At 40.4% G+C, this 26461-nt stretch overlaps 1 protein-coding gene across 1 annotated transcript in view; it reads right to left on the bottom strand.

Annotated features, from left to right (window-relative positions):
- Nucleotides 1-25951, bottom strand: part of DGKK (diacylglycerol kinase kappa) — a 160458-nt gene extending 134507 nt beyond the window's left edge. Inside the window, exon 1 of the mRNA XM_089904546.1 lies at nucleotides 25401-25951. Within this exon, the coding sequence (XP_089760672.1) occupies nucleotides 25401-25934 (534 nt within the window). The 5' untranslated portion in view covers nucleotides 25935-25951. The remainder of the gene's footprint in view (nucleotides 1-25400) is intronic.
- Nucleotides 25952-26461: the final 510 nt, after the last annotated feature.

Genomic DNA, 26461 nt, shown 5'->3' with positions numbered 1-26461 from the left:
TGTTACATAAATGGAATCATTCAGTATATATCCTTTTAAGATTGGCTTTTTACACGTAGGATAGTTTCCTTGAGGTTCATCAAAGTTGTATTGTTGAATAGTATTCTATGGTATGCATGTACCACAATTTGTTTAGCCATTCAATCTAATGAAAGACATCTGGGTAGATTCCAGTATTTGGCTATTATGAATAAAGCTGCTATGAACATATGTGTACACATTTCTGCGCGAAAGTAAGTTTTCATTTCTCTGGCGTATAGGCCCAAGTGTGCAATTGCCGGGCCGTATGGCAAACCTATTTTAGTTTGAAAAGAAACTGTCAAGCTATTTTTCAGAGTGCCTGTACCATTTTACATTCCTACCAGCGATGTATGAATGATCAAGTTTTTCTATATCCTCTCTAGAATTTGGTGGTGTCACTACTCTTTTATTTTATAGATGTGTAGTGACATCTTACTGTGGTCTTAATTGTATTTCCCTAATGACTAATGATATTGAACATCTTTTCATACACTTATTTGCCATCTGTATATTCTCTTGGATGAAATGTCTATGTATGTCTTTTGCCCATTTTCTAATTGGATTTTTCTGGTTTTAAAATGTTGAGTTTTTAGAGTTCTTTATAATTCCAAAAACAAGTCCTTTGTTAAATATGTGATTTGAAAATATTTTCTCCCAGTCTGTAATTAGCCTTTTCATCCTCTTAACAAGTTTCACAGAGCAAAAGTTTTACATTTTGATGAGGTCCAGTATATCAATTTTTATTTTTATGGATCATGCTTTTGGTATCATATTGTTATATGCCTATTATATAACACCTTTGGAGAAACATTCACCATGACTTTCTGCTATCTTTAATGCCTTTGGAGGATTTTCCGTGTGTGTGTGCGCGTGCGTGCATGCACGCTGACTGGCCTGACTAAAAGATTTTGAGCTTATTGCTTGTGCATAATTACTAACGCATTTGTACTACTATGCAGCTCCTGGAGCTGAGTATAATACTACAAAATACACATAGTGAATTTTGAGAGTTTATTTACCATGCCTGATGTGAGCAGGGGAGAAATAGCTCATAAAGTTACAATTCCTCTTTGAATTATACTGTCTTCCATTTAGAAAAAATAGAGAAGCATGACTAGTATATATACAATGTTATATAATAAATCTGTGAAATTTCTACCTTGAAAATTATGTAGTCAGACATCGGCAAAAGATACAAAAGCTAAAATTCTTTAGCTTCTAGGAGAAGCAGTGTATACTTTTGCAGAAATCGAGACTTGAGGGCTACTGTACAACAAATGCTTGAAACACCTACTTTAGTAAGTAGATAACAAGAATCAAAATTGAGTAAAAAGAGACACAGCAGGGCACTGGTTTTAGGTGTTCCATATGGGGACCGTCAGATTCCATGAGTTTATATCACCAAGCACTGACTAGTTGTCATTATCAGCCGTTGAAACTCAACTTAGTGTAAGGTAGGGCTAGATCCCTGATATGTTGCCTTAGGTTTTACCACTATTTGACCAATTCCAGTTATTTGAGCAATAATTCTTTGAGATCAGGGCAAACAGAGAGTCCAAGTGACTTACTTGGATTCCCAGTGGGAAATCTTTTCAGAGTCAGGAATGAAGGGGGCAGTAACCCAGCTTTTCTGTATTCTTTTCAGAAATCCTTCTGGACATAAATGCTGCTTTCTTCCAAAGGAGTGACTTAAAGGTGATCTAAAAATAACTTAAGTACTGGATAAACCTCCTCTACCTCGGTCCACTCCCAGATAAACATGGTGGAAATTTTATTCAGAACCCTTAAGCAAAAACATCAGCAAAGATCCTTTGACCCTTGGTTAAATGCAAAATAAATAGATCTCCAGCCACCTGGACAACTCAAATGCAAGAGCTATTTGTGTGGTATTTCCAAACATTGAAAGAGAAATTAAGCATCTGACAGGGGCTATGTCCTTTTTTGTTGTTCTTTTTAACCTTTTACCAAACCTCCTTTCTCTCCTCCTCTTTTTCCATCCCATCCTCAGTACCTCCATTTTGTAGGCTCTAGTCCCAATATCTTTCCCTAGACCACAAATGGCTGATCTGATATTGGGCTATTTGATCTTCTGGAAACTCCTCAAAGAGTTCTGATTTGAACTGGTCCTTTTTGTAATCAGCTTGGTCTGCTTAGGGACATCTGGAGGTGGGAAGTTCTTTTTAAACAAATTGCTCTATTAATTCTCCTGAGAATGCCCCTCACAGGACTTGACTTAAAAATATAATGCTGGACTCCTACACAAAAACACTAACTCACACTGGTAGGAAGAGAAGCACACATACATCAACAGGGGCAAATCCATATGAATGTGCATAAGTATACAGCAAGCCACAAATGGACTCAATAATGCATAGAGGGGGTGCAGTAGCCGGTGGTGAGATTCAAAATAGATTCTCCTGTACTTCTTAGGGTCTGTAAAGTCTGCATAGCTATCAGGGACTCATAATGAGCACTGGATGACCATGCTCCCTTAATAGTGGTGAGTCAGAAGATCAGGCGCCTACTATGAGCCACTGTGGAAGGTGCCCCAACAGTAAACCAAGCTGCATTCCATAAAAGCTAAGGGCTCCATCCTGCCCCCTGACCTGCAACTCCTCCTGCAGGATTCACTACAAATAATGATCTTCACTGCCCCAGAGGAACTGCAGGGACATATGAAGTTGGCAGAGATGGGGAGGTGACTCTGTATCCAACCTGAGAAAATAATTGTCAGGATATTAGAATGAACTGAGTGCTATCTTTACCTATAATGATTTGTTGGGCCCTTTTTCTTAGAGCAGGGGCAGGTTAAGGCAGAGGTCATTGTCATCAGCCCATAGCATCAGCAGCCTGCCCACACTAGTTCTGTTTCTCACAAAGAATATCAACTTCCTTCTTTGTTGAGGTCACCACTACACTGCTGCTGCTAGGCAGGAAGTCCAAGCTCTGGAGTATGAGTAACATGCTAAACCACATGGTGACACTAAAACCCAGGAACCATGTGCGCCTTAGGATGGCAGCCCAGGGAGTGGTCAGAAGGGGAAAATAGCAGAATCTGAGATATTACCCACTTGGAGCCTCCTCTCCTCCCTTACTCCTCCCACATTTCCCCTCCTCAAGCGGAAACTGGGAAAGGCCTGCCTGAAGGTGATTACATAGCCAAATGCCCCACCAACAGCCATCCCACAAAGGAAATGTCTGCTGTGGTGGAAGCCTTGATTAAAACAGCTAAGACAAAGTTCAACACCAATAGGACTAGAAGACACTGAGGAAAGAGAAGGCCGACTACTACTTTAATTGTTTGCTTTTCCTCCCTCCACTCCAGACTTAGAAAGAAGCTACATGCCAGAGAACAGATATCCTATGCCGTCACTGAGCAAAGAATGCAATGGGTCATGCATATACCCCAGTTACCAGGCTCCCTAGAAAGAAAAACCAATAATAAAGCACTCTGGTCATAAGAGCTAGGCTGGCTCACAACCACCCCAGTGCTACTGTTTACACTGTTGGTATGATGCCCACCCTTGCTCAGACACACTTAGAGTGTAGAGTGATTAAACAGCTCCTACAGTGAGTTGAAGCTTTCATGCCTGACTTCTCCAGCTACACTACTTTAACTTTTTCCATAAAACTCCCCCTGGCAACCAAGAGTCAGTTCCTAGGATTGACTTCAGCCTAGAAAGGATGACTAGGTTTGTGTGGTGTTTTTTTCTTTTCTTTTTCTCTTCCTCTCCACTTCCCCCAAGTCATAGAAAATGTGTATATCAGCCTTCTGAAATGTGGACTTGAGAAACAAGGCACACATAGTTGTCCTTCATGCTGGAAGGTGGCACAGGTGAGAGTAATGACTAGTCATGTATACACATGGCTGTAAATATTTAGTGTGGGGGCAATCTCTTCCATGTTCTACACATGAACCCTATCCTTGAGGCTGGCCTTATCCACTACTCATGCCAGCTGTTTTTCATAACTTTGCTACTAAGATTTATATTTGTAGTAGAAAATATCAATATGTAAAAAGATATGCTACTTCTGAGAATTCCTGACTAGAATGGCCTGTACATACACTCTCATTTGCTAGAAGTCCAAGGTCTAGTCATGCTATGCTTCAGTGTGTCTTGGAAGCTTCTCTTTATCCTGTAGGCTTCTGATTACCTCACCTCATCACATACCGGTTGTTGAATTTCCAGCTTCCATTTATAATCCACAGAGTACCAACTCAGAGGAGTTGAGGTGTGATGGGAACTCAGATGTTGCTGCCCTGACTTTTTGATACTGCCCTCCTTGTTCCATTGGTGGGTTTTAAGTGGTAGCTTTCCACTGAGTGTAATCTGTGGACAGAACTTGATCCTGTTGCAGGATGACACATAAGCTGGATTTGTTCATGCTTCCCAGAAGTGCAGTGCTGCATCTGTACTGTTATTTATAATCATTTGCCTGTCTTCTGAGGTGTGTGCTTAGCAAATACGACCACTTAACCACAGCAGTATCTAAATGACTATCTTTGGAATTCTAATGTTATTTTTAAACTACAGAGTCCAAGAATTTCTCAGAAGACAGGAGACGTGCTCAGACATGAGCCTCCTCCATAAAATCTCAAGGCTACTTGGCACCATGGATTAAATACCTAAATCTGTCTTCATTTCACCTAGAGATGGAGTGTTGGTTATACATGATATTGTTCACTATGAGGAGCCTTAGGATCTGAGAGACCTTGTCAATGCAGCCAAACTTGATATCAGAGCTCAGGTCTCTTAATAGCAAATATTGTAGTAATATCAGGCATAAACATCCTTGTTCCCTCCACTTCTCCTCGTAGATATAAATCCATGCATCAGAGTTTGTGCCTGCCATGTTTGCTATGCTGCAACCTCAAATTACAAAGCAGTACTAGGAAAATCCTATCTGCTTGAAAAATCTCCCTAGGAGAGTCTCCAAATGAAAAAAGTCTCTTTCAGGACTTAGGTTTCTGCAGCAACTTCTTCAAAAGTTGGAATAAAGTTAACACTGGACTTTGTAAATTCTCATTCCTTTATCATGAAAGTTCATCATCCCCTTTGATGTTTGAAGGAAGATCACTCAAGTGTTACCGACATTCTTGCTGGAGGCCCGCCCAAATTAAATTGGTGCCAATTCTATGTACCCTGGAGATTATCTATCTATCTATCTATCTATCTATCTATCTATCTATCTATCACCTATCTCTATATCTATGTATCTATCTGTATCTATCACCTAGATCTATCTATGTATCTATCATCTATGTCACCTATCTATCGTCTCTCTCTATCATTTCTATGTATCTATGTATCGTCTATCATCTATTTATCTATTTATGTATCTATCTATCATCTATATCTATGTATCCGTCTCTATATCTATCTATCCTATCTAATCTATCTTCTATCTATCTATCTATCTATCTATCATCTATTATCTCTCTCTCTCTTTCTCTCTGTCTCTGCAGGTCTGCAGAGATAGGGTGCTGCAGCTGAATGATTTTTGCCCTGCAGCTCTTCGGGGGTTCCTTTTTCCTCTCTTTCACTCATACATAAAATTGCTTTCAAATTAAAATTGCTGCTTTTCTGGGAAAAAAAATCTTGAGAGGTATCAGTGACTCAAATGTCAGGAAGGATTGAAATAATTAACTAGAAACTTAGAATTCTATAATTAATTAATATGAATGAAATACCTGTCCATTACCAATAAATTATAGAAAGAAGAGAGAACTTATTATGAAAGAAGTCAGAGATGCGATTACTAAGTCCTCAAAAATACTTGTTGAATTGAATTGCAAGTCTCTCTCTTGACATGCCCCTTTAACCAGAAGAAAACAGCAGTAAGTAAAGGGGGTCCATGACTGTGATATTAAGATGCAGTGTTAAAAAGCAATGATAGCCACTCTTGTCGTTCCCATGTTTTCCTTATTTTGCGTGGAACATTCACCCCTTTTGAACAGGAAGGGGAGCAGAGACAGTGAGCGAGTATAGTACTTGCTTGAAATGAAACCAGTGTCTTTCATATCATAGCAGCTACCATTTTTTTTAAAAGAACTAACCAGGTACCAGGCACTGAACTAAACACTTTCTATGCCATGGATCCTTAGAGCAACCACACAAAGTGGGAATTATTAATTTCATATGATAATTGAGGAAAATGAGACTCAGTGAGGTGCGTGAAGGTCTTTGCCCAAGGTCACAGAGCTAGGAAATGACAGAGCTGGAATTTCAACCCAAATGTGTCTGACTGTGAAGCTCACTATGTTACACTGCAACTCCCACGGTTAGGCTCACATATTGCCTCTGCAGGTAGAAGCAGATCTTAGTAACTCCATTTTATAGACAGGGACATTAAGGCATAGGACAGAGAAGTATTATTACAAAAAGTCTAAAACATTTTCCCTTCCACACAATCCAGCCTTCAAAGGGGAAAAATGAAATAGAGAATTAACCTTCTCCACTAGGCTTCTACCTTAGAAAAATCTCTACCCAGGGATATTAGTTGTAGTGACATATGACCCTGCAGGAGATGGCATGCAGGATGAGCCAACTTGCTGTGGCAACACCACATTGTGGCAGATATGAAAGGGGAACACAGACTTCAGCTGTGCCTATTAAAAACAGTAGTAGACAGGCAGAAATCTGTGCTTTAACCCTGTCTCCATATACTCGTTTTTAATTAACTAATTCCACCGTGTATTGATGTCACAGTCATTTTGAAGCTGTGCAAAGTGCTTTACAGAAGTTTTAAGGCTTTAAAATACCTTTGAGCTTAGAATTTTAAAGTGCTTCCCAGTTACTATATGGTGGGAATTATGCTTATTTACCAATGGATAAATAAGTGAGAGGTTAAAGGATTTACCTCAAATCACAAAGGCACAGCTAGGAATAGAATCAGCCTCTTAAATCTCAATTCTGGGCCCAAACATCTAGACTGGTGTGTTTTTTAATCTCTTAAGAATTATAGAACCTTCTGAGCATTCTGATCTTAGGAAGTCCCAAACTATTTACACGATGAATCATCATTATAAGCATCCAAAAGAGTTTTATATGAAACAACCATTACAACCACCTTAAAACTGTGTCTCATCTTAAGCCTGTGGATTTTGTTAGCTTTGATGAAGGTAATTAGTCCTGAGATAAAGTCAGATGGCCCCCATTATCCTACTTTGTTTAGAGGAACCTAGATCATTTTGGGGCTCAAGAGGACTGCTTTGAAAACCTGGTACTAACTAGCCTGACATGGATTAGGGATTGGTTTTGGAGTCAGGAGCCTTGGGCTTGAATCTTGACTCTGATTAGCCTTTAGCCTCATTTTTCTCATCTGCACAATGGGGGTGAAACCAATACCACATACAGAGTTGTGGTGAGAATTCAAGGACATAGGACATGGGAAATATGGAAGCATTTTAGAAGGCTGTAGAGTATGATACAAATATCAAGTAGTAGTCTAGAAAGACCACTACTTTTTATGGCTATAACGTAACTGATTGAGAAGTGTCTCTGAAGGCTCAGTTTGAAATGTACTGAGAAACAAATTAGGAACAGTTCTCCTTACACGCATGACAAGGCATTCCAAAGGTATGTCAAACAGGTATATACAGGCAGCAAAACCGAGACTGAGAGATGTCCCTGAGCACCAAAGATTGAATATAGATACTACTTAGTGTCGAAACTAGCCTTGTATGAGATGCATGCGGGAATCAGTTCCTTTCTCAGACTAGGGCACCTCTATCAGTCAGGACCTTATGCTCCCACATCAGAGAAGATGGTGCATAGAAGTGGGTAGGCCAGGGATGAAACAAAAGCATCCCAGACCCTTGGAAAGAATACAGACAGAGTTTGAGCAAAGTGTGAGTTGCAAAGCAGAAATAACATTAGAAATTATTAATGTCCTATGCTATCTTCCCTGACCATTTCCCCTCCTCCTTACCCATCCACCTCCATTCACTTGTCCTACCCCTACCTTCTCCTAGCTCTTCATTTCTGTCTGCATCCCCAAGCTTCACATGCTCTTGTCTCCAAAAAATACCCAGTGTTTTCTCACCTTGGTTCCTTTGCTCACACTGTTTTATTTGCCTAGAATTCCCTTCTTATCACTCTTCCCAGCATCTTTTCTCAAATAAGAAAACTTTTAGAATGTCCTTTTACTCATCTCCGAACTCAAGTCTACCCCATCCTGCTAGGCTCCAATCAGTTCTTATCTCCTTTGAACTCAGAGTTTCTCTCATGGCCATTGTCATTTTCTACTTGGGGTTGTAGTTATTTGTATACTTGGTCTTATTTTCTTTACTTAGCTATAATTTCCTTCAGTTAATTTACAGTTATTGGCACAGTGCCTGACACAGAGTAGGTGTTCAAGAAATGATTTTAAGTGAATGAATGAATGATCATCATTGCTTTCAATAAGCAGGCCACCATCATCTCTCACCTGGATTTTTGCAACAGCCTAGGTAATCTCCCTGCCTCCTATCTTATCCCCCTCCAATCTGTCTTTCTCACTATCACAATATATATCAGATAAAATTACTTTTATTGTGTTACTCTCCTACTCAAGAACATTAAATAATACCCTGCTGTACAGAATAAAGTCCAAATCCTTCTGCCTTTCTCTCAAAACTCTTTGATATCAGTTGAATAGAGTCCTTGCTGCATCCAAGTCTTTGTGTATGTTGCTCTCAGATCTAGGTTTGATTGATCTCACCTCCATCAGGAAGCCTTCCTTAACTACTCCATCCCTTATTGTTCCCCTCTTTTATAATCATACAGCATTACTCTCTGACCTACACTTGCTGTAACCTAATCGTATATTTTCTTGTATTGCTATGTACCTGTCTCTGGTGTACATGTTTTGTTTTCCAAGTGAGATTGCAGACTTCACATCTACCCTTGTTCTTTCCACACCAACTAGCAAAGGGCTGGGGTCCTACCAAGCTTTCAGTTCACACTTTCAAACATTTGTCAATTTATTCCCTGATTATTCCATCTGGCTTGCCCTTTGTTTCCTCCACTTTCTGCTGCTATGTTAAGGGGCTTATTATTCAGTTCATACCTAAAAGACAGAGTTTACCTGGTAAGAATAGTTTTCTTTAAGAAAGTCCCTACCTCCCCTCAACATTTTCAGAGCTAATCTTACAATACCCTAAGTATATATTAGCTTGCTGTCTCTGGAGATATCTTAATATCTATATATTTATATCTATATCTATCTATCTATCTATGACTGTTTTGTTATTTCTTATAAATTCAACAGTTATTAAGTGTCTACTATATATGAAGAGCTTTAAAATAGAATCTTTGTTATAGAGAATATATTCTTCTTTAACACAAGAGAAATGTTCTCATGCTCCTCCTATTAATAACTAGATAACTGTTAAACTTACTGGTTTCCAAAAACACACTATATTCCTAGGCTTACAAATAAAGACTTGGGTAATAAGAGAAAAGCTACTTGCATTCTATCCGAGGACAACACATGAACAATATCTCCTCTCCTTTCAAGACCATTCAGAGGATTTTTCTCAACAAAGAGAAAACAGCCAAAGGAGAGGATAGAAAAGTTGTTGAAAAAAATTACTCAGGATTGACACTTTCAAAGAAAATGTTCCTGTAAAAAAATTACACATTATCTTCTTTCTCCCTTCTTGTTCAATACTTCAACTTCAAAATCAATAACTTTTTCTCTGCCTATTTCCCCAAACATTATTTGTCCATGTTCATCTCTCTTCCATTATCTGATTCTATTGATTTTGTTCATTGCTTTCAATTAGTGTGTATGTAGTGGGGGGAGCAACAAACTTTTTCCACCCTGCTTACTTTTCATGGTAAAACATACATACTTTGGTTCTTTAGCCCTTAAGTTCTCATCCTTCTCTAATCACTGTGCTGAGCATAACCAACACTTCAAACTCAAAATTTCCAAAACTGTACTCATGATCTTCCTCTGGAAACCACCTAAGCCTGCTCTTGCTCCTGTCGTTTTTATAATTTTAACAACTCCAGGCTAGAAAGTTTAGAGTCACCTTCCATTCTTCTCTTTCCCCACCATCCACTCTTAATCAATTACAAACCAAATCCCAACAGCATCTCTTCTATCCACTTTTTCCCATACTGATTGCATTAGGTCCTCAATATATCTTGCATAGATTGATGCCCCTTTCTCTAGAGTCTTCCTGGCTAACCCATCCTATATATTGACAGTTTTCTTAAATCTAAGCCTAGTCATGTTACTCTTAATCAAAAACCTTCCATGATTCTCCACTGCTTATGGAATAAAACACGTGTTCCTTCACATGGCATTCAAGGCCTTCTGCAATTTACCTCCCAACTAAGTTTTCTAGCCTTTCTTCCTGATGCACTAAATGTTCCAAACGTCTTTGTGGGATTCTCAGAGCATCGCCCTTTCTAATTCTTCCATGTCTATGCTTAAGATAGTCCCTCTGCCTCCTGTCTCTTTTCCCAAATTTACTTATCAAAGTCCTACTTAAACTTCAGACACAGTTCAGATCTTACCTCCCTCAAATAACCTTCCAAGACTGAGTGGGTCCCTATATCTACTTAGCACAGTTCTTTGTCACTAGTACACCCTAAAAGTGGTTTGTTGAAATGAACTCACATGAGAGCATGCAAACTTTAGGGAACTCATTGCCTTGTGGGAGTGAAACAGGCTGAAAATAGGTTAAATAGGAGAGCTGGGCAAGAGCTTGGCGCCACACTGAGCAGCCAGAGCCTCCTCCTTCATATGCTTCAATGTCCAACTAAATCTCTATTTCTGTGTGTGTTTGTGTGTGTGTGTGTGTGTGTGTGTGTGTGCGCGCGCACGTGTGCACTTGTGCCTACCTACCAGGCTGTTCAGCTATTGGAGTATGTATACTTGGGTATGTTCCTGGGAGCAAATGTACCACTGTGTACCTGTGGATGCATGCCTGCCCATGACTGTGCCCCTATAAATTCCTGGTTCAAATCCTTGTCCCAATTTTCTGTTTTAAAATGATGGTCACACCTAGCAGAGTGGCACAGTGGAAGCATGCTGGGCCCATAAAATGATGCCTAAGGTAAATGTGATATGAAATAAAATAGGATATTTTGGAAATCAGTTCTGAGCATATGGTTTATAGGCTTCTAGGGAGCTACAAAGGGAGCCATTGTATTTAAATATAAAGAATTAGTATCAGATCAGCCCATAAGGCACATCAGGAAAAGGCACCATTTGCTAAAAATATTTTAGTTCCATTTGTCAGAAAATTGTCATAATACAGTTGACTCTTGAACAACATGGGTTTGACTGTGCAGGTCCACTTACACGTGGACATTTTTTCAATAGTAAATACTACAGTACTACACGATTTGTGGTTGGTTGAATCCACAGATGCGGAACCTTGGATATGGAGGAAGTGCATATAAGGAGGAAGCCCGGATATGGAGGGCCAACTATAAATTATATGAGGATTTTCGACTGTGTGGAAGGTTGGTGCCCTTAACCTCAGAGTTGTTCAGGGGTCAACTGATTCTGTTAGCATGAGGCACTTGACTGCCATCTTCAGGAAAACTGTTTAGAATAAATATCTATCTATATCTATATCTATATCTATATCCATCTATATGATGTCTACTTTGTGAAAGGTGTTCCCCTTAGTCATGGCAGCCTCACATAGTGTACAACCTGTACAACTTTATGTGGTGATCCTGCCCAGTAGCTATTCTAGAAAGGGTAGAAGTTTTCTACCTCCTTTAATGGAAAAGTTCCTTCTGATTGGAAACAAGATGGTCATTAGGGTTTCCTGCTGTCTAAGTAGAGACTCTGTATTCACTTTCTTGATCAGACCATTTTCAAGCTCAGGGTGCTCAGGCATTGGTGACACAAATTAAGGCTTTTCCTGTAACTAGTAGAAAGCTATTTTGGATAAAACTTGGACTGCCAAGGGGACATCAAAGCTTAGTTGTTGCTTTTTATTCCTCACAAGAAAGGGAGAACCTCAGAATAGTCATATTGATGACACCTAGCTCCAAATTCAAGTGTCAGATACAGGAGAAATTTAACACCAAGGCAATGAGTCAGGAACTTTTCAATTATGGTTAAAAGAGTACCATAAATAGATTAAATCCTAATTAACAGTTAAGATTAGTGATAAGACTACCAACTGGTACCTAGTTATGTGTTTAACCCTGCTCTCTATATACTATAATTAAGTATAATATTCTTTAGTGTTGCTATACTTGAGTGTTTTAATAAATTTGCATTTTGTTTTTTAAAAGAACTGACTAGATAACTCATCATTCTCATTTTTGTCAAGATTAACTATGCATATAACCAAAGACTAGTAATTCAAATCCACATGATCAATACACGGCTGCTACTAATGTGTAGGGTCCCTCTGTCTGAGTTAGAAAAAACTACAGCCCTCTGGGAGGATATGAGGCAGCCCTGCCTACAATCACCTACTGGCAATGCACCTGAGTTGTTAAGTCCATTTTTTTGAGGGGTGAATATATTAAAACTTACCTACATACCTAAAGATAGAAAGTGATGATAGCAAATATCATGGCATATATACAAACGATACTAAAATAAGCTAGCATTTGCATATTTCTTATTTTTGAAATATATGTTTAAAATCTAATTTCTCATTCAGCCTTTATGGCATTTTCATAAAGTAGTTCAGACACCATGTATTGAGTGGCAGGCAGTATGTTAGGCCCTAAGAGCTTTATCCTTATAGCCCTAATGGGATATTCAAGTTGATAATCTCAGTTTATGAGAAGCAAATGAGAAGCAGAAGTTTGTACAGGGTGGTAGGGAGCCCAGAAGAAGGGCACCCAGCCTAGATGGGATAACAGTGAAGACTTGCTGGAGGAAACTGCTGAGCTGAGCTGAGTCAGCTGCACATTATTGGCTTAATTTAAGAGACACAAAAGCTAAGCCATGGAAACATTAAGCAATTTACCCCACATTACACAGCTATGTAAAGTGGAATCAGGCCTAGAATCAATGTGAAGTAACTCCCAATCCAAGAAAGAGTCCAAACTATTGAATGTCTGGCTGCAAGGTACCATTTGGACTTATTTCAGAAATAAATTTTATTTGAAATACAATTTTATTTGAGAAGGTCCCATACTCATATGCCTCACAGTTGCATACATGCATTAGAATATTAGAAAAATTCAGGCACACCAAAACAACCCAAACCTATGTTAATTAGGACAACTAATTAACACCTCTACCACAATCCTGGCAACATTTAGTTCTTCATTCTGTGGTTGCTGCAGCTTGCTACAGGAAAATGTATTGCATAAAAATGAGGCATTAGCTCAGACTTCCTCAGATACCAACTTTAAGAGGCCTGAGTCATTCAAATCATTCCCCAAAGTTTTTCTACCACCAAAGGCAGCAAACAAAAGTACTGCTAATTAAATGTGTCATTAGGGTTTATTACAACTAGCATATATTAAAGTCTCATTCACCACTGCTTTGAATTGGTTTTGTTCTGTTTTTATTTGTGCTTAATTGTCCTATTTTATATGTGTTTAATTTTGTAGGATACTTTATATCCTTTTTGGATGCAGGCAGAGTGCAAATTCTAAGTAAATAATAACAATAGATTAAATTTATGTAGAATTGGCTCTTTTATGTGCTGCATGTACATTTTATAGCACACTGGGGCCCCTTACAAAATCAGTGTGTATGGTACATTTATGCCCATTTTATAGGTGTTGGAACAATTTTGCTGTTTTAAATTATTACAGAAGCTTATATATTAGCTTTTATTACATATTTTTAGTTATATCTACAATTTACTTGGTGTGGTGTCCTTGGTCAGGAACACAGTCCCCAATAATAAAAATGTTCCTACAAGCAAAGACAGTGTACATTATGACAACCCACTTTATAAGATAGTTGTCATACATTCCTAGGGTGAGTGAGGAGGGAGGAACTCTAAAATGACATGTTTCCAGGACAGTATTATCTACTCTCTGGAATATTTTAGGCCAAATGTTAAACTCTGACTTGTTTCTTTTTACTATACAGTGTATTCCTACCTCACCAGCATCCTTGCTAAGAAGCCAGTAATAAACAGGGAGTACAAACTCACTTTCCTGTTAGCTTAAAATAAAGAGCTGGGAAGGCATGTCAGTTACAAACCCAAACTAGCATAGAGGAGGACTAATGAAATACTTCTTGTAGGCTTTCACTTGATTTCATTGAGAAAAACATAAAAAGATTCTACGGCTAAAAAGGTTTTTAAAACACTGGACTAGCTGATCTCCAAAGGTCCCTTTCAGGACAGTCTGGAATTTGGTATACAAGGAAATTGAAAGTTTTGTAGTGTTTAATTATATGCCCCATCAGCCAACCCTCTGCTTCAGTCATTATTTTACTAATCAACAGCCCTCCAATGGTTATACCTCATCAATCAGATGATATACACAATTTTGCAGGTTGCCTTCAAAGTTTCAATAGGACTTTCCCCAATCTACTTTATTTTCCACAAGATTTCAATCTGTACCCTACAATTTTATCAAAGTCGCCTTTTTTCTAAGTCCATATACCTCACTCTCCTGTCTGTAGGCCCTGGCCTAACCTGCCCAAATCAGGCATAGCTGCACCTCTGTCTGATACTTTTCACTGTCACTGCTTAATTTAATTTAATTCCACTTTTCTCTAGGTTTGAGGAAGATATATTGTTCCCACTTACCTCAGACAACTTCATTCTTTCCCCTAAATTTCTTATGTCAACGTGAATTTGCTACCAGGTAATCCCTCATATCTGAATCTAGTCCATCCCCGAAAACGCTGGATAGTGAATTTCAGAGAGTGGGCAACTTTATTCCATTCTTCTCAATTGAAAAAGTAATAATGCCTTCCCATTGCATCTTCCAAACCCCCAACCAGTTTCCTCAAATACCAGTAAAACACTCTAAAATACTTCTGTAACAGTCCTCCAAATATGTATCATATTGTAAAGCATTTAAAACACCAATGCCTAATTATTAACATTTAATGAATTAATTAGCAGATATGTGTAGTTCACAATGATGCTTATACTGTAGTGGATATAAACCAAAATAAATAAATAAATAAAAAGCAGGCTTTCAAGCTGCCTGGGAATGTCTATCTTTGTTTTGCACCATTAGAAGGAAAGACTTTTTCATCTTTTTAAAAAACTTTTAAAAGTTTAGCTCTGATGAGGGATGATGGAAAGACAAAATAAAGCTTTTCCAAGAACTTCTAGACAGAGGACTCACTAGTGAGAAGCAATATAATAGGAAAACCATGAAGAGAGCCACTGAGGGGGTGCTTTGATTCCATGTGAAACCAAAGTGAAACCAAAAACAAACAAAACTGCCCTGGAGGTCTTGTCACCGAGTTGAGTACATTAAAGCAAAGGAGACCACGGCAAACACCAAAATTATCATTTTAATTAGTCTTAACAGTCAAACCGATTAAAGTGAGGGAGAAAGTGACAACAATATCCAAATTATGGGTAAGAGAAAAGTTATGTTCTACTCAAGCCTGGCAGGAGGGAAATTGTCACAGTAAGCATTAATTGAGGTTAGTGAGAAGGGCACTAACTTGTTAATTTTCTGAAATCAATAATCTTGTTTTGTAGCCTCATTTACTTTCCTCTCTGCTGTTTATGCTTAGCTGTTTTAGTAAAGCTACATCACATTTTCCTTTTATACTGAAAGGGAGATGTACAGTGATGTAAGTAAACCATGAAATAATATGTTAAATGTAGATAATAGATGCAAATGACACTTATTAAGGGAAAGTTAACAATCAAGGTAATTCTAAAATGGGATGCAGAGACTACTGTTAGAGTTGGGGTTTGGAGGATGGTGCTGTCATGCTGGAGCCACTTCAGGAGAATGGGGACTCAATTGACAAAGCCTGGGCTTAATGAAAATTTTCCTGGTTTCAAGTATCTGTACTCACAGCCAAGGAGATTAACAAATTTTACTCAGCAGGTACCTTTCATTTCCTGCCTCAAGCTGCAAAATCCCAGAAGGGATATTAGCTGCAGGAGAAAGCAAATGAATGAACATTCAGGATTCTGGATGTTCTTACTTGAGCCCTGCAAGCAGTGCTTCCAACCCTCTTCTACTCTTGTAGGCAGGGGCCAGGCTCAGTCCCCATGCCCATCACCTCTCCTTTCAGAAGAACTGACAAAACTCTGGGTGGGAGCATCATGCCTATCTCTCAGAATCCCACAGTATCACATGCCTCGCCCTGTGCTGCTGGGAGGGAAAAAAGGCAACGGGAATCCTTGCTCTCAGGGGCCAATATCTCTTTTATAGGCTCTTTAAAAGCAAAAGACTTAAACAGCAAATGCCTGTAATGCTTTGGAAGATGAAAATCTCTAAGTGCTGCAGACAAGGCTGAAGATTCTGATCTTAAAAGAAGTGCATTACACTCGCCTTTTAAATTACTGATTCAACCCTGGTTGGATTGTATACAGTTTATTAACTCTCTCAATTTTCTACCACATTTGGTTAATGAAAGCTGGATGAATTGAATAGTCTTTCTCCTAATAATTGTTGTTAATGTCCTCACACATACGTATTTCCCTTCTGGGTAGGAGGCACCCAGAAGAGCATGATGCTGTGACTTTGTGTTAAAGAGACAAAACCATCAGTACATCTTTGCATATGGCTAAAAGTGACCCAATAGAGTCTCAGAAATTTAGATTTTCCTTTTGGGAATTTAACAGTAGGAAGAAGGTGGATTTTGTTCTGGGTCTCCTTCTCGAAACACAAGTCACAAAAGCTAGCTGGACAAATGAAATCTAGATGACCAAGAAAGTGCTGTTAGTAAACGTGAGCTCTGTCAACTATTTATATATGGGACATTTGTTTGTGTAGATACAACAATTGTATCTACATAAAATGTATACTCTCATTGCTTTACACTGCAAATACATCCCTGAACAGTTATGTTTCAAGCACGTTTATCAAGCAGATCATACAGGTAGATACACTTTAAGCTAAAATTAATTAGTGTTTCCTAAATATAATGTAGAACAATGTACGTAATCTAATAATTAAGTGGGAAAGGTGACTGGGACGGGGGAAGCCTGAGACATAATTGCACATTCCCTAAAGTCTTACTATTGTAGACCATAAGCATATATTCAGAGAAAATAAATGGAAAAAATATATCAAAATATTAACAGTAATTATCCCTTGAATGGCAGGGTGCTACATAATTTTTATTTACTTTCTGGAAGCTTTCATGATTTTCCACATTCTCTGAAATTAGCATATATTCCATTATTTTATTACATTACATTTTTGTTTAAGAAGAGGTATGCTGAGAGAATTGACTGAGTGAATACCTTGGTAAAGCACATCTGGTAAAACAAATAATCACTCCCTGTACATCTGTTTTGGCAATTGGGTCCCTCATCTACCATTGCTGCTTAAAGGAAATCTCATCTATGTGATTTTGCCCACCGTGGATTCCTCAGTGCTAAGCATGTAGGACATAGAGCAGGTACTCAATTTAATTTTTAAAATATTTTAACCATTTTTAAAATTGAAGTACAGTTAGTTTACAATGTTGTGTTAGTTTCAGGTGTACAGCAAAGTGATGCAGTTATATATATATATATATACACACATATCCTTTTCATATTATTTTTCATTATAGGTTATTACAAGATATTGAATATAGTTCCCTGTGCTATACAGTAGGTCCTTCACTTTAATTTTTAAATAAGTAAATGAATTTAAAAATTTGGAAAACATTGAGTCTTATTCTCTGCTTATAAATCTGACTTGCAAATTGTATGTATTTGTGAGTCAAGCCCTTTATCGCTCTATGAGAACAGACATTTAAGTGAGCACATGATTAAACCACTGTCAGAACCCCATTATTGAATTGGCTAAGCTCCTTCTGTGCTAGGTAGGGGTGTTTATCTAATTTGAAAATTAATAGTAAGCGTGTCATTGCTTTAAAGTTTATCATCAACTCTTGAGTTTCTATAGTATTAGAGCAGAATGATGATGCAGCTAATTCCCTAATCATTTCTGTTTGGTTTGGAAAAGAGGTATATGATTTATCCTCAGAAGCTTTGCCTTCTTAATTCTGTTTTCCATGGACAGGGTTTTCCTTTCCTGAGTGTACAGCCTGAATGACGGATTGGAAAGGTAACCAGAAATGGGCTGGGGGCAGAGGGAAGCCAGCCTGGGATTAACCATTGACTACCCTTCAGCCTCACGTGCTGAATTTAAGGTTCACTGGTACTTTTCTCGAATGATATTACCTTTTCTTTGTATAACACTTTCTAGTCTTTAGAGTGGGGTGGGTGCAGAGGATACTTTTTCTTAAAAAGACAGGCCTTTTTTTTCTCATTTTGGCTCTTTCTTTAAAAAAAATTTTAGGGGAATAAAGTTCAATGGTGTTGGTGAGATTATGGCCAACTTGCCTTAGGAGGGTTTCTCTGCTTTTCCTGTTAAATTTCTCTTTTTCTTTTTTTCCTTTTGGGTGTGGAGAGGAATAAGGTCTATTGATTTTAGTGAAGTCGAAGGTATCTCGTATGATGGAAGTATTTTTCTTTAAAAATCATCTCTGGGGAAAAGGTTCATTGTTTTTGGTAGGGTTGAGGGAGCACCTGTCTTCAGGTTTGGAAGATTTTCATTTTTTGAAAACTAGGTTTTGTGGAGAGGAGCTATAAAGGCCACTGGCTTTAATGAGGTTGGGGAGCCCTTCTTAGGAGGATTTCTCTTTCCTTTTCTTTAAAATAAATTATTTGGAAGAAATAAGATTGGGAACATCTCTCTTTGAAAGGATTTCTTTTCCTTTCCTTTTATCAAAAAAATAAATATTTGAAGGCTGGAAGACAGATAAGGCACCTAGGTTTGGGTGAGATTGGGTGCATCTCCCTTTGAAGAAGCTTTAGGAGATTTTGTGGGGTTTTCTCCTTTTTATGGGGGGTGGAATGCGTTGATTATCAGGAATAACATTCATTATTTTCAATAACATTCATTATTTTCATTGGTTCATCTTCCCTGAGAATTTCTTCTTTTTAAAAATTATCCCTTAATTAACTTTCTTCTTCCTCCTCTTCCATCCCTTCCTCCCTTTCTACCCCCTTTTTTTCCTCCCTTCCTTTCTCTCCCTTTCCTCCTCCTCTTCTCTCACCTCCCTCTTTGTTTCTCTCTCTCTCTCTTTTTTCTTGGAGAAAAAATGTTCAGGGACTTGGTGAGTTTGGGGGCTTCTTCATTCCCTAAAAAGGAGGTTTCTTTTTTAAAATATATTCATTTTCTTCCTTCTTTCCCCTCTAATTCTAAATGTATGTACTTGTTTTGAGAAAAGGGAGCTTTGTGGAGACTGGGGACATCTTTCCTTAAGAGGATTTTCTTGGTTTTGTTTCTGTTTCTCTCCTACCTTTCTCTTCCAAGTTAAAATTTTCCTATATTAAAAATAAAGCTTTTGGGTTTGGATGAATTCAGGTCACCTCTCATTAGAGGGATTTCCTTTTATTTTTTTCTTCTTTTCTGCATTTGTCTTCGTTGTGATTGAACAGAAAAGTTCATGTGTCTTTGCGAGGTTGGAGCACTTCTTTTTAAGAGGATTTTGTTTTCGTTTCATTGGTATTATCCCCTCCACCAATATACACATCCTTCCATCATTAATTTTCTTTTAAATCTTAAAGAAATTGTAAAATATTTCAATAAAGAAATTGAAATAATATTCATGTGCTTTGGTGAGGATGGGGCATCTCCCTTTGGGGGGATTTATTTCTTTTGTTCCTTTTTTTTCCTTTTATGGGAATTAAAAATTCAGGAGATTTGGTAAGATTAGGGACCCTATCCTTTAATATTTCATTCTTTTTGTTAAGTTAAAATGTTTGTGTGTATCTGGGTGGAGGGATTAGTAAGTTTCATCGATTTTGATGATTTTGAAAGTATCTGCTCTTGAAGAGATTTCCTTTTTTGTTTGTTTTTCTCAAAAGAAAAAAAAAATTGGGGGTGAATAAAAGTTATTTTTCTTGGTGAGGTTGGAGGCCCTTAAGAGGATCCCCTCTTTTAAAATTTCTTTTTTTCCTTATTTATTCATTTGTTTTGTTTGCTTATTTGTGGGAAGGTAGTAGGTTCATTATCATATAGTTGGATGAACGATCTTTACTTATTTTTTAAATTGAGATATAATTTGCATAACAAAATTCACCATTTTACAGCATACAAGTCAGTGGTTTTTAGTGTATTCACAAGTCGTGCAAACATCACCACTGTCTAATTTCAGAACATTTTTATCATCTCCTAAAGAAACCCTGTACCCTTTAGCTATCACCCACACTTCCCCTCCCCCCTTCCTTCACCTCCTGGCAACCACTAATCTACTTTCTGTCTCTAAGGATTTGCCTATTTTGGACATTTCGTATAATTGGAAGAAATAACTGTAGGGAGCTTTGGTGAGATTGGTGAACATTTGGGAGACTTATTTTTGCCCCCATAATTTTTGTGAGAGATTGGGCATGGGCCATGAGGTGCAAATAAAGTTTATAAATTTCAAGAAAATTTTAGGGTTAAAAATACTGTTTACCTTGAGATGATTTCTCATCCTTTTCATTAAAAATTTTTCTCTTGGGGATATGTTTCATGGGCTTTGGAAAGGGCAAGGAGCTCCTCCCTTTAGAATTTCTTTTTTTTTTTTCTTAAAATAATTTTCAGGGGAGGTATAAGTTTCATTATCTGGGGTCACTGTCCCTTTCTTTTTTAAAAAATTTGTAAATTTGTTTTTCTATTTTGAGAATAAGGTTTATTTGCTTTGGTGAGGGTGGGGGCATCTCCCTTTAGGAATGGCTGCTTTCCTTTTTAAATGCTTTAAGTTTTTATTTTTCCACTGAGAGAATTACAGTCGGCGGGCTTTGGAAAGGTTGGGAACTGTATCCCTAGCAGAATTTCTATTTATTTTCTTTCCAAAAAAAAAAGGCCTTCTTTGGGAGTAATAGGTTCAGGGTCTTGTGCCTCTTCTTCTTCCTTCTCAGGCTCCTGTTCTATGATGGCCTCCTCTGGGAGTATCAGACAGGGAACAGCAATCACTGCTTTGGAAAAAAATCAAGGCTGATGGAATGTCAGCTAAAAGATTGTTCTTAGACAAATGAGTATCCTACATGTCACAGAAAGCCATATGTTGGATATTTTTTAAAATCCATAATAGATAAATTAATAGTTATATCCTATTAGGTGTCAAGTTCTATTTTTGCTCTTTCCCACCCTGCTGCCTTCTTCAGGGGAATAAAAGAGTTAATAATGCAGAGGAAAGCATTCTGCAAACTGTAAAGTGCCATACTAGCAGTAGGGATTATATAATCCTTATTATAATGCCCCTGAATGCTTTCCTGGCCTCTATGGATTTTTCCCCTTTTCTTGGAAGCACTTTGGGTAACTGATGGCTCAGCCTTGCCTTTTGGGCTGCAGATCTGCAGAAGCCCCAGTTGGAGATTTTAATAAACATAAAAGAACTGTATTCTCAGAAAAGAAAGACCACTGGACAAATATCTCATTATCGTTTCTAAAACATCCTGCAGCAAATGCTCAGGAGCTCTCAGAATATACCAAATAAATCAGATGGTATCATCAAAACCTGGCAAGGAGGGGAGAAAGAATCTATGAGGAAAGAAAGTAATTTCATCCTGACCTTCAACAGGTTAAACATTAGAACTACATCCTGAAGTTGTTTACAGTCACTGCAGATATTCTGTTCACTTAGGAAAAAAATTTATTACCCCTGAAACCAACAACAACATCATTAGTCTGCTGCTGCCGGGACTGCAGGGGATAAGGACACTTTCCAAATCATTTTTTTTAAATTGTTAGTAATTTTCTTCTTAATTATGGTTCTAACATCCATTCTGAAAATGGAGAGATTGACTGCATTTCCTAGGGGCTATATATTCCAGGCTATTTAAATAAGCATTTACTTCTCACTCTGAAACGAGTGAGAATGCGTTTTTAAATTCATTCACAGCAGCAGTCTCTACGTCATTGTTGAAAATGGAATTGCTAGGTTTCAAGCTTCAGCAAGTGTATTGAGCAAAAATAGGGAGGGCTGAATTATATTAGGCACTGGGAAGGAGAGACAGTATCTACCTTTGAGAAGCTCAGACGTAGGTAAGATATGAAGCATTCAGGCAAGAATTACCAGATGTCATATAAGCAAATGCTTGCTACTTTGCAAGAAAATGTGTGCAAAAAATACCAGGAAACTGTTCTGTTATAGTTTGGGATGTAATAGTAATTGCTGTGTAGTCATTAGGAGTGAGAGATACAGAGACCCCTCTCTAACCCAGAAATAAAAGCCATAAAAGTGTATTTCATTAATCACCTGTAGGGTGTGATTATAATTTCATAGCTGGTCAAAACCCAATGAATAAAAATATAAACTGTCTTTCTTCAACCACAGCTGAGTGAAGGGAAGCAAATATGGTCTACATGTAAACCCCCACCCCCAAAGAGAGTTATAGCATTGTTAAAGAACCAATTCACACATCTTTACTTACACTTGTTGCCACCAGGTGGGAGACCACGGCTCATTTCCTGGAAATTAAACCATTTCAGAAAGGAAGGAAATAGGTTTGGTTCACAGACTGTTATCCAAGTAGGCATTCAGAAAGAAAACATGCGCCCCCTTTTCTCAGTCCCTACCCTCATGCTTGTCATAGATTTGCAACCAGCAGGTTCTGAAACCCCCAAAGAGAGCAGACCACACACTGGAAGATGTTGGGTTTTTTACTGCAGTATTGGTCGGCAAAGTTATCTGGGAGAAATCTGTAGTCACATTCAAACCCTTTGTTTTGCTCATTTTATCCTTTGACTTATCAGGCTAGTTTCATGCTACTGGTACTGACTGTGTCTTACCACGTAGGATTTCATTGTACAATGAGAGCTATATTTAGTTTTGAGCTCTAAGATTCTGTGTGTGCGTGTACACACACACACACACACACACACACACACACACACACACACACGTATGTCATTCCCTAAGCTTGCCTCAAGGAGGCAGTGTCTGAGAATAATGCAACCCTAGCTAAGATGGCAACCTGTTTGCCTTGAATGTTAAGATGCAAGTCAGCTGGCTATGGATGCTATTTGCCTGAGGAGAATGCAGCAGAGAATGGTCCTATCACTGAAGATCAGATGTTCTCATCTGCATCAGAGAGCAATAGCATAGCAACACCTAAAGTGTTGGAGAAGGGCTCCTCCCAGGAATTTTAGCATTTACCCAGATCTTTGCATCCTTCAAAACCCTCTAGGGTTCATTTATATGGCCCTTTTGAAGCCCACTCTGCAAGATAAGTGACTGAACAAAAGACCAGCTCTACTTGGCAAAATGAAACTGGGGGAGGTGGTCCTGGTCCCCTGCCAGGGCTGCCAAGTGCCCGTGGGTCAGTTGGCCAGCATGCCTGAATGGATACTATGTAGAGGAAGCTAACCTGCTTTCCCTTACCTTGATCCTCCTTATCTGTCTGGCAATAGAAATTTTCTTGTCAAGCTGTTGGGAGATGCTTTCCCACTGTCACAGGACTCATCCCTGGAGCTCCGGACCTCCAGTCAGTCTTCCAGAGGCCAAAGAGGCCATACATTCACTGACTATCCTGGTAATTAAGCCCTCAGGTGTCAGTTTCTCAGTCACGTTCGTGGAATGTCACTTAAGAAGGCCACAAGTTAGGTGGTCCTTATTGGTCTCCCTCTCACCAGCTTTATGCAAACTCTTCCAAAAAGACAAGAGCAAGCACCTGGTTAGGGTGACCTCCCAGGTCTAGCTGCCCCGCCCTTTCCCTTCTTGAGATCACTGAAGTGAAGGGCTGCTCTGATGCCGGAAGGGTGTGTGTGTGTGTGTGCGTGTGTGTGTGCGTGGAGATCCACCTTTTGGTGAGAGCGGGGTTGTTGGATTAAAATATATATATATATATTAGTTCCCTACAGTTCTATTTTATTTCTTTTGAAACCTCTGCACCCTTTTTTCCCTGTGAAACTTTTCCCTTTAGAGTTCCTCTTTCTCAGTCGTTTATCATTTCAGTTATTTTGCAAATTCAAGCCTCCCTAGTCATAACTCAGGAAGCAACCAGCCCTTCCATTTCCATTTAGAGATGCCAACCCCTACCCCCTTCCCCTACATTCTACAAGTGTACAGTCCAGAGCAGAAGGATTCTGAGCCGTGTCCCTATGCCCTGCTAAGCAGCAGGATGGACGGGCATCATTGGTGTGATGTGTTGTTTCTGTGTTTTGTTGCTTTTCTCTGGGGGAAAGCTAAATGAAGGTGTATGTATGCATTATTATGATTTTCACAATCTTGTGGAACAAAGTTTAGGAAAAACGAAGAGTAGGGGGAGCACAGAGAAAGTAAGAAACACTCCTTCTGAAGAGCATACTGGGTTTCGGGGTTTCAGGGTCCAACGCAAGGACTGAAAACCTTCTTCCTCCTCCCTCCTCCGTGGGCAGGTGCCCGAGGATTCTCCACTGGTCTTCTTCCAGCTAAGTGCAACGTTTAAGAAGTCGTCTCTGAAGACTGGAAGAGATGAGGGTTCCCATTCACATGCTCTCAAATACCAACTCATTTTCGTGTATCTAAACTGGGGCTCCTGTACCATCCCAACTGGCACCAGTGCGGGATGCCAGTTGACCGTTTGTGACGCGACCCATCACTGTATCACCGTGTTTGCACCTACCTGCTGGGAAATCCTGCAGACAGATGGAATGGTGGCTTCGACATACGTATGCTCTCCCCCTCCTCCCCTGCGAACCCTGCCCTTCCCCTGCAGTGCGCGTGGGCGCCGCCCAACCCCTCATCCCCACGCGGAGTACCAGCGCCCAGCAGCCAACAGAGGCTCCGGGCCCCTCCCTGGAGCGTTGCCAGCTGTGCCCCAGCTGAGGAACCCCCTCCCCAGTGGCAGGGAGGGGGCCAAGCAGACGCTGCTGTTCCGCAGCTTGGGCCTCTGCGGCAGTGACCGCGGCTAAGAGGTGTATCCCACCGCCCACCCCCTCCCCAATCCCGTCCCTGTGTACCTTGGGCCAGCCCCTAACACCTCTCTAGGTCTCTTGCGCTCCCTGGGCTTCCTCTTCTTTTTCAAGATATAGGCGCTCACCGCACTGTCACTTCTCCTCATGAGGAAAACTGCTCCGACTCCCAACCGGTGCTATCACCCCCGTTTCTAGCCCCAAACAGCCCACTCTCACTTCCACATGTTGCTTCCCGCCTCCCAACCGCTTCCCACTCCCCTGGGCTCCCCCATCCCCGCATCTTTCCCAGCATCTTTGCTAGTCGGTGGCAACCAAATGGGATGCTAAGGGTGCCCAGAGTCCCGCAAGCTGGATAGCCATCCGGCCTCGCCTGGGTTCTTTCCCTCCCGCCCCAGGGGATCTTTTTCTTACCTTTATATTGGACAACGGCACTGGCACTAGCGTTCGCGGCGATGGCGAGGTCCTTAGACCTTTCTCTGGAGCGACCACCGGACACTGCAATAGATGTGGTGCTGGGCTCGGCTCCGGACAGGACACTTGAGCCGGCTCAGGGCAGGACTCTGTGGCTGGTTCTGTGGCTGGTTCTGGGGCCGGCTCGGGGGCCGGTTCTATGGCTGGTACTGGGATCGGCTCAGGGGCCGGATCTGTGGCTGGCTCTGGGGCCGGCTCGGGGGCTGGTTCCGTGGCTGGTTCTGAGATCGCTTGTGTGTCTAGTTCTGGGGCTGGTTCTGGGATCGCCTCCGGACCGGGTTCTGGAGCAGGCTCTGGACAGAACTGCGGTGCCGGTGCCGGCGAAGGCGCGTGGAGCAGCTGAGGAGCTCGCGCCGGCGGTGACGGCGGCGGCTTCGGCGGTGGCCACGGCGGCGGCGGCTCTGGAGACTCCGCGGGCTGCTCGCCAACCTGAGGCGGGGCAGTGCCCTGGGCCGCGGCAGCTCCGCGGTCCATGGCCGCACACCGCCTCAGGTCCGGGCAGCGGGCGACCCTGAATTCGGAGGGCTAAAGTACCCTCGGGCGCCCCGCCCACCCCAGTTTGACAACCCCTTCCAGGGTGCCAAACTTTCCCCCGCCCCGCTCCATGGCTGGCTCCGCTCTGAGGTCTAACCCGGGGGCGCTCGGCGTCTCCCAGTGCTGGAACACGCCCCTCGGTGAGCGCACACCTCTCCGTAAGCAGCCACGGGCCCGATGGGCGGGAAGCGGAGGGGCTTGCGAACGCGGACTGGACAGAGCGCTTGATGACCTCCTAGCGACGCGCGGGGTGGGGGGGGGCAAAAAGGGGAGGGGGAGTGGGGAGGCGTTGGGGGGGGGAGTGTTTGAAGCCCGGCCGCGTTTAACCCTTTAGTGACGCGAATGCAAAAAAAAAAAAAAATCTAGAGGCGAACTTGAGGGTCTTTGCAATCCCCCTAACCACTCAGTGTGAGCTGCTGCTCAGAACAGCTTCCATCCTGTGTCTGCTCTCTCACCTCAGCAGCAGG

The sequence above is a fragment of the Delphinapterus leucas genome, chromosome X (genome assembly GCF_059928025.1).
Source record: "Delphinapterus leucas isolate spDelLeu-1000000601 "Yukka" chromosome X, BTC_Dleu_Yukka2, whole genome shotgun sequence".
NCBI lineage: Eukaryota > Metazoa > Chordata > Mammalia > Artiodactyla > Monodontidae > Delphinapterus > Delphinapterus leucas.
Note: the sequence above shows the minus strand (reverse complement) of the source record. Positions and strands in the feature narration are given on the sequence as shown.